The 13,949-nt window shown below is 36.4% G+C and overlaps 1 protein-coding gene across 1 annotated transcript in view; it reads right to left on the reverse strand.

Annotated features, from left to right (window-relative positions):
- LOC123249952 (acyl-coenzyme A synthetase ACSM3, mitochondrial-like) overlaps positions 1 to 7,738 on the reverse strand; it is a 28,408-nt gene extending 20,670 nt beyond the window's left edge. Inside the window, exons 1-3 of the mRNA XM_044679032.1 lie at positions 7,535 to 7,738; positions 2,853 to 3,063; positions 586 to 793 (exon numbers count right to left, since the gene is read on the reverse strand). Of these exons, the coding sequence (XP_044534967.1) occupies positions 586 to 793; positions 2,853 to 3,063; positions 7,535 to 7,738 (623 nt within the window). The remainder of the gene's footprint in view (positions 1 to 585; positions 794 to 2,852; positions 3,064 to 7,534) is intronic.
- Between the last annotated feature and the right edge of the window lie 6,211 nt (positions 7,739 to 13,949).

Raw genomic sequence — 13,949 nt, forward strand, 5'->3', positions numbered from 1 at the left:
AGAGAGAGAGAGAGAGAGAGAGAGAGAGAGAGAGAGAGAGAGAGAGAGAGAGAGAGAGAGAGAGAGAGAGAGACTTAGAAACTTAATTATTTTTTGATAACACGGGGTTTGTTTAGAAAATTCCAGAGAATCAGCATAGAAACTAACTGGAACAATGAAAAGGATCATAGCATCTTAGATCTAGTACTAGAAAGGATTTAGGGTTAGAGACAGAATTAGAATTAAAATTAGATTCAGGTGGAATTAGAGTTAGGCTACTAGGTATTTTATTTTATGTTTTAAAAAATATTCTTCTGTGAAGGAGTCCATAAATTTCACCACACTGTCTAATGGGTCGATGATATAAAAAAAAAAAAAGTTAAGAACCTCTGTTCTAACAGCTGGGTCAACCAGAAAAACATCTGGTTTTTGAATGATGTCCTCCATCTGAAATTAAAAGGATGATTTTGCATTCCCATATTCCCATCACCAGATGGCTCTCTTGCTACCTGCTGGAATGGGTAAAGAGCTGTCTTATCTTGATACATTGTTTTGAGGATTTTGCTTAAGTTATGCAATAGTTCTATAAAAGCCATGTATACTCACTTAATCATTTCTTTGAGATTCCCCCAACCCTCCCTAGGCTTCTCAGAAACAAGTAACTTGTACTTCAGAGCTTCACATTGAGGGGCAATGGAATCCACTGTTGAAGCCAAAGTATCGTTGGTAATAATGCATTTGGCCTTGGAAGACTGAAGCCTATATAATATGTCCTTTTCAGTCAGCTGGATAGTTCCAGGAATTAAGACAGTGCCTAAAGAAAAGAGAAATGTTTACCTTTTCATATTTGTAAGGATGAGATAGTTTATATATCCCCTTTATCAACTAGGATGGGCTGATTATTTTACCAAGTTCTGGCAACAAGATCCTCTTTAACTATTTGGCTGTTACATTGCATGGGATTCTAGACTTAGACTCTTAGCTAAAAGGGACCTATTGAATACCTAGTCCTTTATTTTTACAAACAATAAACTGAGGCCAACAGAAGGGCATTTGGTGAGAAAGGCACCTCCACTTGTAAACAACTGCTTGTATGTGGGGCTTAAAGGAGTTTTGATTATAAAGTTCAAGTCTCAAAAGATTATAATTACTAGAGATATTCTGTTAAATGTGAATTATTTAATTTGGAAACAAAATAATAAAAACACCATTAAATAGACACTTATTTGGTTTGTCTTTGGTGGATTTTTTTTCATGAAAGTTTTAGTATTAGATCCAGATGGCCATGAAGGATTAGTCAAGGGAACAGTAACAGAGTGGTATAGAGAAAAGAGAACTAGATTACAAATCAAGAGTCTTGGGTTATATGCCTAGCCCTACCATACAGCTCAGCTGGGTGACCTTAGTCAAGTCACTTCTCTTGGTTTTCTTATCTGTAAAACAAGGGGATTAGACTAAGTCAGGAGTCTTAACCCCAGGGTGGGAAAAGAGAACCTTAAGGGACCCATGGATAGATAGAGTCCATGCACTTGGATGGAAAATAAATTACATCTATTTTCATTAATATCAAGCTAAAACATAGCTTTTGTTTCAATTATTTTTATTTTCATCTAAGAAGGTTTCCGCTTATCAATCAGCTTCACCAGATTGCCAAAGAAGTCCATGACACACAAAAGGGTAAAGAGCTTCCACATGACATGATCTTTAAGGCTCATTCCAAGTGAAACATTCTATGTAGCTCCTCAAAAAAGCCCTATGATCTAAGGGTGAGAGCCCTTAATCAAGAGTCAAGAGACCTGGCTTCTATTCTTGACTCACTGTCTGCTCTAACAGATGTCTTTGTTTGTGAGGTGTTTTTCGGCATTGGTACTTAGTAATTACTTATTGGATGACCTTGAAATGATTTTTTTAATGGTAAATATTGCTTAAAATCAGAGATCAATTTGGTTATGATTTGAGGATGATATGTTATACAAAGATTCTTACTCTAATGGAATTTGACCTATAAACAATAAGTAAGAGTTTTATAAGTTCAAATAGAATATGAGGATTTTCCTGTAGGTCGACATTTGATCTTGACTTTCTCTCATTTAATATATGTCTTTACAACCATTTTAAGAGTCTTTAATGAGGACTTTTCAAATACATTTTATATAAAAAGCATTAATCCCTGTAGATATTTCATGTTACCCCTAAAGCTGTTCTTGGCTAATTCCTATGTATAGAGACTAACTAGCAGGAAATTAATTAATGAACATTAGAGCTGATTAAGTATTAAATTAAAAAGAATTTAGCCTCATTCTTTTGTTGAACACATAAGAAAACTAAGGACAATAGTCACAAAGCTAGCCCAGTGTTCTTTCTTCATCAATCTCAGTTGTGTTTCTATTGTGGACAACTCTGCTAGCTTAAGATGACCCTGGGCCTTGATGAAAATTGCTTTTTAAATATAAGAAAATACACACACATACACATGTGCACATGCACATGTATATAAAATGTGAGCATTTGACACATTTTTGAAAGGTATAAATTATAGGATTCAAATAAGCAAAAGGTTTTGGTTGACAACAAAAGTAAAAATATTAATTTTCTAGTAGTTATTCCCTATTTATAGGCAATATGCCTAGTTTGCAATAGGTTTAAAATGTTTAAACTTCATATGTTATTGTAGTAATACCTTCCCAATAGGTTTATAACTTCCTAGGAGTGGGGATAGAGACTGTATTTATGCACTGTTGCCATAATGTATTTGGTTGTACCCTATACATATCTCTTAATTGATGGTATGGTTTATTTTAAAAAAACAAATGTACATTAATTTAAAATTTCAGCATCATAGAAGTTAGGGATCAAATGAATGCATTACAAACCTGTCCGTAGACATGCCACATTTGCTAGCCACCATTCTGGAATTGCAGGTAAAACTACAATTATTCTGTCTCCCCTTTGCAGTCCACAGTATTCAGCAAGGATATTGGCAAATTTTTTAGACAGAGATCCGAGCTCTTGAAAGTTCCATTTGACCTCCTCTCCATGATCATTTATCCACCAGAAGGCTGGATTTGATGGTCTCTTTCCAACCTAGTAGACACAAAAGACTTTATAAATACCTAAACACACACACACACACACACACACACACACACAAAATTAAGTATTTTGTTTAAAATTTAACACTAAACTTGAATAGAAAAATTCATCATGCTTGCAATCTTAACTGCAATGTAGTAGTCAAATATATAAATCTATCACAATTTATTTAACTCTTCTCCTTTTATTACCTCCAAGATTTGAGGAGGAACAAAGCTATGAAAACCTTCAAATGGATGGTCATTTTGGGGGGGTCTTGTTTTTTAGTAATACTGCCAGAGTTTATTCATAACAATGGAATAATTCAGTTAAAAGGCATGACCATTTTCATTAGCCTTGCCTTTACTGTGAAAAGAAAGATTGTCCTTCAAAAAGATACAAGTTTAAAATTCTACCAACAATGAATGAATGGACTTGTTCTTCCACAATCTTACCAACACTGGGTTTCATTTTTCTTCTTGATGATTTGACAATTTGATGGATAGGAAGAAGTACCTTAAAGTTGATCTAATTTTTTAAAAAAAAGTGAGGTCAAACATTTTTCAAGTAATTATTTACAATTTTTCTCTTCTCTTTTGAAAATGATGTAACTAGACTTTGAAAGACAAGAACCTAATCAATACAATATGATTACAAAGGACCAGTGAAGAATCATGTTACTAACCTTTTGACAGATGAACTCAAGGTGCAAAATGAGACATACATTTTTGAACATGAGGAACAAGAGAATTTGTTTTGACTGACAATGGATTTCTGATACAAGGACCTTATTTTTTTTTCTTCAATTGGGAAAGTGGTAGAGAGAACTGGGAGAGAAAGGAGGAGTAGTTATGGGGTTACCAAAATGGGGGAAAAAAGTAAAAAATAGATGTTCATTTAAAGCCTTTTTAAAAATTCATAGAAGAGAACAGAATAAAGATCAGTAAGAAACATAGACAAGCAGGGTAGCTTTGAAAATAACATGTTAAATTAATAAGATAGACACAGCTGCTCATAATATAGATTTGCTGCATATTTTTTCATATTTGCATATGGAAAAAATTAGGGGGGGGAAGAAAATCATCTGTTCAAATCCTTAGGTCATTTATTATAGACTGGGTTTTTAAGTATCTATTCATATATTTTAGAAGGCAAATTTTTATTTGTCATATTTACCATAAATTCATTTTCTCAATCTGTTTTTCTTTTCATTTCAATTATAGTTTTTGTTATAAAAAGATTGTATTTTAATGAAGTCATGCATATTTATATTGCCTCCAGAATTCCTTCTGTTAAGTGAATAAAAAAATTAATCTTCCCTCCACAACTGAGATAAATACTTCATTTCATTTTCTTCCATCCAAAAGATTTTGCATTCAAAGACGATTCTACTTCAACATGCTTGAAATAATGTCCAAACAAGAAACTGTATGTTTGGAATATTCTTTGAATTACATGAAAATATTCAACTTTGAATTCCAATATCCATGCCCAGCATCTCCCCTAGCTTGCTGAATTTTCCATTCCCTGTTGTTTCTTGCTTGTTATCTTTTCTTCCATAAAGCCCAAACATCTTGTTTTCCCCACTTCTGATTCTATCTCTTCACTATTACTATTCTTCAAAGGCAGGGCAATCTCCCATTTTATAAGCACCAAGCTGCCTTCATTTTAGATATTAGCAAAATTTACCTCAAATTCCACTTTTTCCTAATCAAGAAGTAGGATGTGGAAGCACAGTAGGCTTCGCTCACACCTTCAAAAACAAAAATGAACCCAAGGAAGTTAAATACCTTATAATTTCTGTCCCCTCTGGAAAGACCTTATGCAGATAGAATTCCATTTTAACAAAACCAAAGAAAGATAAAAATTACATTAACATTTTGTAAAATGGAAACCTGTCGCTAGAGTTGAAGGAAATACTTGTAGTGCCCCTCTAGAACTCTTCTTTCCTTTCCTCAAACTCTCACTCACAGCCTGGGTTTCCTGAGGGACAACTAGCCAGGTTTACTAAAATAAAACTTTAACTTGTGAGCCCTCATCAATACATTTACCTTTTGAATCAATCTAAAGACACAATTAGTTAAAGGCAAAGACATTTACTGTCTAAAAGCAAAACATCTCCAAACTGGAGCATACTCTTCTTACAACTATATACTCAAAATTAGTGGAAAGAGTGAACATAAAGTTCACAGGTGGAGAGGCACAGGCATAGGAAACACAGGTGGCCAAGGTAGCTTTGCCATTAGAGAAACATGGTTTAGGCTAGTTTTTCCCTGAAAGAGATCAAAGCTGACTCTGGGATTTGATTGGTTGAAGAGGCCAAGACCAAGCCATTGTCAAGCTTGGGTGTGGCTCCTCCTAGACTCTAGTTGTACTGATGTTGCTTCCTGCTTCCTAGGTAAGAGTAGGAGCCCTTCTGTCCAGGCTGATGTTCCAAGACCACAGGAATCTCTATACTCTGTACTAATGACCAGATGAGTTTTCACATGAAAACTAGAAGGGGCTGGCTAAGTACTAGAGTATGATCATTGAATATTCTTTACATTCTGTGGCTAAATAAACCTTTAATTAACTAATGAAGGATTTCTGGGTCATTTCATTCCATCAACCTCAATTAATAGGGTATCTGCCCAAGTCTGGTATTTTGCCAGTACTGAACAGCAAGCTAGAGGCCATAAAGTATTCTGTAGGTATAGGGACCGGCCCTGTGACTCATTCTCATTGGAAACTCCTTTTATTAAAATAGTCTGAAGTTTAAAAATGTTAAGAGTTGCCCAGAGCAATGAGAGGTTAAGTAATGACCAGAGTCACACAGGAAGTATACATCAGAGTTCAGCTTTGATGTTCGCCATGCCAAAATGCTTCTCCATGAGAGAACCAAATTGTTTTGTTGGAAAGGAATCTAATGCAGGGATTATATTATTGGAAATCTCATTCCCAAACCAGGGATGAAAAAGAACCCAGCCTCAGTGAATTAACTTTCTCTTACACCTTTTCCTTTTCTCCTCCTCCTGAATCTTTATTTGTTAAAAGAGAGGGATCTTTGTTAAAGCTGGTGATTTGGGAATCTTTTTTTTTTTTTTTTTTACAGATGGTTAGGATGTTTGAAATAGGAATAAATGAGGGAACATAAGAATAATTGTGATTTGACAGCAATACAAAAAGGGAGCAGCTAGCTGGTGCTATGATAGTGCTGGGATTAACCTCACTTACTAGCTGAGTGACTCTGTTTCCTTATCTGTAGAATGAGCCAGAGAAATAAATGGCAAACCACTCCAGTATCTCTGCCAAGAAAACTCTGAGGGGCAACTTGGTGGCTCAGTGGATTGAGAGCCAGCCCTAGAGACAGGAGGTCCTGGGTTCAAATCTGACCTCAGATACTTCCCAGCTGTGTGACCCTGAGCAAATCACTTGACCCTCATTGCCTAGCCACTTACCACTTACCACTCTTCTGCCCTGAAGCCAATACACAGTATTGATTCCAAGATGGAAGGTAAGAGTTTTAAAAAAAATCCTAATGGAGTCACCAAGAGTCAGACATGACTGAAATGACTTGACCCATGAATGGAAATTACTCTGTTCAGATCTTTGCTTGAAAGATGAAAAGCACATGGTAAAGTTCAGCTTTCACATTTGTTATATATTTGTTATTCTTTACTATGTACAGTTGATAAAAACCTTTTTTTTTTTGGCCAGGGGAAGGGGAGAGCAGCAAGGAGTGGAGTCTAGACTTATGATTTCATTATTTCATAACCAACTGTTTTGTAATGTAAAACATTAATTTTTTTAAGTGTTTAAGTGACTTGTTCAGGGACACACTGCTAATCTATTTCAGAAGATTTGAACTCAGGTCACCCTAAGTCTAAGTCAAGCTTTCTATTCATCATGCAATGGAGTTTTAAAAATTAACATTTGATATTTATGTTGCCTTTTAAGCAAAGCACTTTTCATACATGATCAAAATAACATGGGAGGAAGGCACTAAATTATTATCCTTATTTTACAGTAAAAGAAACTGAGGTTCAAAGAGGTTAGGGGATTTGCATAAAACCATACAATTGGTAAATTTCAAGGTGGGATTCAAATCCAGGTCTTTCCTGGACAAAGCTCTAGAACTACTTTGGCAATGAAGCCTTCTTAGAGCACTCTGAATTCTAGTGATTTTGCCCTCCTCTGAGATCTTATAACATCACACCACTTAGTATTTAATTGAATCTTTTCTTGTTTCATGTGCCTTAGTTTTGTCTTCTCACCTGGATTATTAACCCACTGAATTAATCTACTTGCATTTTCCTTGTATTTCCTAATAACAGCCTAGTTGTGTGTAAAAGTCACTCAATACATATTTGTTTGGATTGTTAATATTTAGTATCCAAATTGTTTCGCCTGAAACAATATGAACACTAGAGATTAGTGAAATGTAGACAAGAACTATTTTACTATAATCATTCCTATCCTTCCCTCCATCCCAGGGCCCCCGTACCTTCTCCATCTTGGCCCAATGATCCAGCACATCTTTAGCAAAGTTGAAATACTCTGGCACTTCTAATTTGAAATCCCGTTTAATGGATTCATAGTTTGAGAAGTTCTGAGCGGCTGATAATCTGAAGTCTTTGTGGAATGCCCTCACGGACACCTTAGAGATCTTCAGGAGTTGGAAACACTGTGTTCTAAGCAAAATGTTCATAGCGATGAGAGATGGTATCAGTCCAATAGGGTGATTCTGTATTCAGGATGTCTCTAATGAACCATCTATCTGAAACAACAGACAATGCAATCCCCTTATGCTGCTGTCCTGAGGATATCCAAAGCAGCTGCTAACCTTGAAGAGTGGCTGGATTTTATAACAACTACATTCTACCAGGCTGGAGAAGGAAATGGCAAACTACTTTAGTATCTTGGCCAAGAAAATGCCAAACTGGGTCACAAAGAGTCAAGCATGACTGAAATGTCTGAACAACAACAAAAATATTCTACTATAGCTTTTACTTTCAATATGAGGGAGGCCTGAGACTAGCTACCATATAATCATTGTAGCTTTCATATAAAGATTTCAAAAACAGTTTAGAAATGTTCATGAAAATTCACAATAGTATAACCTACAAATGAAGAAACTGAAACAGTCTAACATATAATTATGATTGCTATTAAATATTTATAAGTAGCCTACAAATGATGATAAAGATTTTATAGTTTCATAGGCAATATATATTAAGAATATATCTCAAGGTTCTCATATTTAGATTAGTAACCTACATTACTTTTTAGCTCAGGCTTTGATATGTTAATCTTTGTTTCAATTTATCTGAGAGTTATAATGATTGAGCTGTGGAATGAAACTTAAACTCTTAAGAACTTTGTAGGAAAATCTCCAAAGAAGGATTTGGACCTTAGTGGTTCAGGAAGAGGGTAGAAATTATCTGTCACTTATTTTTCTTGTCTTTTTTAAAAATCTTTGCTTTTCATTTTAGAATCAATACTACATATTGGTTCTAAGCAGAAGAGCAGTAAGGGCTATGCAATGGGAATCAAGTGACTTGCCTGGGTTCACACAGCAAAGAAGTGTCTGAGGTCACATTCTCATTTCCAGGCTTGGCTCTGTATCCACTGAGCCACCTAGCTGCCCCCTTATTTTGCCTAAGTCTTAACTGAAACCCTAAAAATGAAATTTTGAGTGCTCTGAATGGGCCTGCGTAACACTAATAATGGTAAACATAATGATATAATCAGAAGTATTTAGTGTTTTAAGGTTTGCAAAGTGCTTTGTGTATGTTGTTTCATTTGTTCCTCAAAACTCTGTGACATAGGTTCTAGTTAACAATGTCAGTTTATTGCCTGACCTATTTATTTTTACCTGAAACAATATCAGCATTTGAGATTTGTGAAATTCACAAATTAAAGATTTATAAAGCACTTTTCATAGAACCACTCTATACTACACAGGGGCTGGTTATATAATAATAAATTCAGCTTATTAATAACTTGTTTGATTTCTTATTACAATAGAAGTTTAGATATAATAGAAACTGTGATAGAGTAGAAAAAACACCTGAATTCAAATACTGCCTCTAAGACTTTACCACTTGTATCGCAGTATAAGTACCAAGGCATTTAAACTCCCTGAGCCTCAGTTTCCTCACCTGTAAAATGAGAGGAATGTTTCTGAGGTCCTTTCTAGCTCTAATCTATAATTGTGTGGGAAAAACAACATTTGTGGAAGAACAAATTTCTAATCTTGTTTACTGATTTTATGAGTAGTGTGACAAATCAAATGGGTTATGGGTTCTCCCAAGGTAAAATGAAGGTGATGATCATAATAATACCCAGCATTTATGTAGCCTTTTTAGGTTTGCAAAAGCTTTACATATTAACTAATTTGATCCTTACAACAATAAAGGAAATGAGTTGTATTATTATCCCTATTTTATAGCTGTGGAAACTGAGGTAAACATAAGTTAATAAGTGACTTCCCCAGGATCATCTAGCTAGGTAGTATCTCAGGCAGGATTCAAATCCAGGTCTTCATGAATCCAAGTCCTTTGTTTTGTGAAAAGACAAATTAATATTACCTCTGATTTCTACTATATTGATTTTACAATGTAACTGATTTCATGTTGTCTTGGTTTTTAGAATAGTCAGTATCTGTCGAACTTCCAAAAAGGATTTTGTTATTTGCTTCCGAAGCTGATAGGGAGCCATTGAAGCTTATTGGGTAAGGGGTGACTGGACCTGCAGTGTAGGAAAATCACTGACAGCTGAATGGGGGATGGATTGGGATGAAGCAAGATCTGAGACAGGAAGACCCTATTTATGAACATTTATTTCCAAAGTGTCACTATCCTTCCTATCTAGGTTCAGAATCTTAGTATCCTTTGCTCTCCTCTCCCTCTCATGCTCCAAACAGTTGCCAAATCTTGCAGGCACCACCTCTACATCTCCTATATATGTCCACTTCCCTCTTTTCACTCAGCTTTTGCATTAGCCTCCTAAATTCTATCCCTGATTCAAGTCTCTCAGCATTCCCATCTATCTTTCATGCTGCTTCCAAAGTGATTTTTCTAATGCATAGTTTGGACCGTGTCATTATGTTTTTCATAAATCATAGGCACTTGTTACCTCCTAGGATCAATTGTCAACTCCTCTGTTTGCCATTTAATGCCTTTTACAGTTGTACAGCTTTGTTACGCATTATTCCTTTTCACACACATGCTGGTCCAGTCTTTGCACTCTCAATCCTTGCTCCAACTCCCATCTCTGTACTGGAGGCAGCAGCAGGTGGTTCAGTGGTTAAAGCGCCATGACTGGAGTCAGGAAAACCTGAGCTCAAATTTAGTCTCAGACACTTGCCAGCTGTGTGACACTGGGCCAAGTCTCTTAACTTTTGTTTGCCTTAATCCACTGAAGATGGAAATGGCAAACTGCACCAACATCTTTGCCAGGAAAATCCTACATGGGGTCAGGAAGGGTTGGATACCAATCAAACAACTGAACAATAGAATCTACATCTGGATGTACTTCCTTCCTCACCTCTATTTTTAGATCTTTCAGGTTCCTTCACACAGTGTCTGTCTACAAGAAGCCTTTCCTGATCTCCCCAGCTATCAGAGCCTTCTTTCTAAAATGATCTTAGATGAATAATTGGGAATGACTTTGCTATTCTTAGCAATGCAATAATCCAAGACAATCCCCAAGGACTCATGATGAAAAATGCTATCTACCACCATAGAAGAAACTGATGGTGTCTGAATGGAACCTGAAACATAGTATGTTTATTTACTTTCTTAATGTCTTCATGTTTGAGTTCTCCTCTACAAAATGACTAATATGGAAAAATGTTTTGCATGATTGCACATGTAAAATCCAAATAAGATTGCTTGCTGCCTCAGTGAGGGGGGAGTGGAGGAGAAAGGGGCAGATTTTGAATCAAATTTTTTAAAAGGTGGTTGAAATAGTTTTTACAAGTAATTGAGGAAAAAATAAAATATTAAAAATCTAAAATAAAAAGAAAGCATATTACAAAAAAAATCTTAGATCTATTTTGCCTCTATCTCTGTACAGGTATGACTACATCTAGAGGAAGCCAGATGGTGCGGTGGATTGGACCCAGAGTTGGGGAAGATCTCAGTTCAAATCCAATTAGAGAGTTATTGACGTGACCTTTGGCAAGTCATTTGACCTCTAACTGCCTCAAATTACTTGTCTGTCAAAGGGAGATAATAATAGCACTTACCTCTTTAGGGAACCTTCTTCCTCTCTTGGCTAAACTCTGAACATCCCTTACCATGCCCCATATCTTGGGAGGGAGCTCACTAGCAGTTAGGGGCAGGGGGAGTTAGGAAAGACTTCATGGAGACATGGAGTTTGAGCTTCATTTTAATGGAAGAGATGAGGTTCTATTAGGTGGAGGTAAGAAGGGAGTCCAAAGGAAATCCAATCAGTTGCTTAGTTCTATTTATTGTGGGCAGCTAGGTGACCTTGAATCAGGGAATCTCTTCTTAGTGAGTTCAATTCTGGCCTCAAGACACATTAATTCTGTGAACTTGGGCAAGTCATATCACCCTGTTTGCCTCAGTTTCCTCATCTGTAAAATGAGCTGGAGAAGGTAAATGGTAAACTGCTCTAGTACCTTTGCCAAGAAAATGCCAAATGGGGTCAAAAAGAGTTGAAAATGATTCAGCAATACTTTACCTCTGCAAACATGTCTTAAATTAGTCTTCTTTTCTATTTTTATTGTCATTATCTTAATCTAGGTTCTGGCCTCTTGCCTGTACCACTACAACAGCCTCAAAACTGGTTATTCCAGTTCCAGTCTCTTTTCCCTACCCTCTTTTTATATACCACCAACTCCTCAATCTTCTTTATTGAAGGATCTGATCATGCCATTCCATTAATGAAACCCTCTTACCATCCTCAATTGTTTTTAGTAAAGCCCAAACTTCTTAGCTTGGCATTCAAGTCTTTCCACAATTTGGGTTTGATCTCTTTCTATCCTTTACTTTTTTCTCTTTGGTCTCTAAAGTGGGGGGCAATGTGGCTATGGCTTGACCCTCCATATGATGCAAGGTAACCTGACTGGAGGATAGAAAAAGAGGTCACATTCAAGGTTGTGCTGGAGCCAGTTTGGACCTGCTTATGAGACATTGTGAAATGTTCAGTCAACATTTTTATACCTTGATCTGCAAATCAGGAGGAGACTATATTGAACAGAGATAAGGAGGGAGAGCATTACAGGAAAATCCCATCAGTTGCTTGGTTTTTTAAAATTATTGTTGATTGTCTAGGTTTTAAAAGTGTTAATAATGAAGATTAAATGTCTTTTACACCCCCCCATCCCATCTCTCCAAGACCCAGTTATTAAATATTTACCAAAACACCACTGCTCATCCCACAATGTCCATGAGAGCCAATTGCAAGGCTTGTCTCCAACACAACCATATTTCCCCCTTCACCCATCATGGCCTAACACCTGCCATTTGGGTTCTCTCCTGTGCTGGCCTCCCATGGCTGGGCAAGCATTTCTCCTGCTCCATCAGGTTCATTAGGGGGCATTTATAGGTGATAACTCCCCTCCCAAACACACTCACAATCTGTCCACCAAATTTAAATTATTTCCTGGCTAAGGTAGGCATCCTTCACTAGGGCAGGCTTTGCATTCAGTGCCACTATTTCCTTTTAATTTTAGGTGGAACAAGGGAAAGTTGTATAGGATGAGCAGGTGTGGATGTCTTTCAATCTGTATTGCACAGAGGTAGCTCAGTGGATAGAAAGCCAGGCCTGGAGTTGAGAGGATCTGGGTTTAAATCTGCTTTCCGATACTTCCTAGATATGTAACCTTGGGCAAGTTCCTTAACCCCCATTGCTTAGCCCTCACTGCTCTTCTGCCTTAAAACTAAGACAAAACACAAGAGTTTTTTTTTTTAATCTGTTTTACAGAACTCATTATGTTATCTCCCTCCATCTATCCCTCGTAAGAAATCCTTCATTTTTTATATCAGCCACCACCAAGGTGGAAAATGTGGCTTCAACCAGGACTCCTCTATCTCCCCATATATCCAATTAATGGCCACATCTTATTATTGCTACCTCCACAATACTCACACACCTGTCTTTTTCCTTTCTGCTCACACAGCCACCTAGACTAGTTCAGACTCATTATCTTTTACCAAGTATATTTCAATGGCTTCCTAATTGATCTTGCCTGAACCCTCTTCTCCCTCCAAACTGCTGACAAAGTGATTTTCCTAAAGTAGACACATATAATTGTATGACCTCTACCACACTCAAAGTCTCAAAAAACAATCTCCCCCCACCTTGCAGAAGTTCTTAATCTTTTTTTGCATCATGGGCTACTTTAGTGGTCTGGTAAAAACTATGGAACTCCTCAAGCTAATGGCTTCAAATGCATAAAAATAAAATACATAGGATTATGAAGGAAACCAATTATCCTGAAATGCATTTAAATATACTTTAAAAGTTGAGAGACTCCTGGTTAAGTGTATCTGTGTCTAGTGGCTCCCTAATGATTCCAGGATCAAATATTGCTATTTTTAAAGAATCTCATCCTTTGAAAATTTCTATTTCTTTGTAAGACATGTAATTATTAGTATAGTAGCACATATATGTAATTTTCAAATTAAGCAAACTAGTCAACTAGTTGGACTGTTGTTACCTTCTATTAATACTTTTTATACTTTTCTTATATCTTTTATCTACATTCATAATCTTTTTCTATCTAGAATGACTGTGCTCCTATGCCCCCAAATACATATCTATTGAAACACTACCCACCTTTCAGGACTCACTTCAAATGCCACCTCCTTCCTGAAACTTTCCCCGATTCCTCCAGTTGGAAATGATATTTCTATTCTTTAAAGTTTAGCAAATTTAAAGGGCTTGTG

The sequence above is a fragment of the Gracilinanus agilis genome, chromosome 1, assembly GCF_016433145.1.
Source record: "Gracilinanus agilis isolate LMUSP501 chromosome 1, AgileGrace, whole genome shotgun sequence".
NCBI classification, from domain to species: Eukaryota; Metazoa; Chordata; class Mammalia; order Didelphimorphia; family Didelphidae; genus Gracilinanus; species Gracilinanus agilis.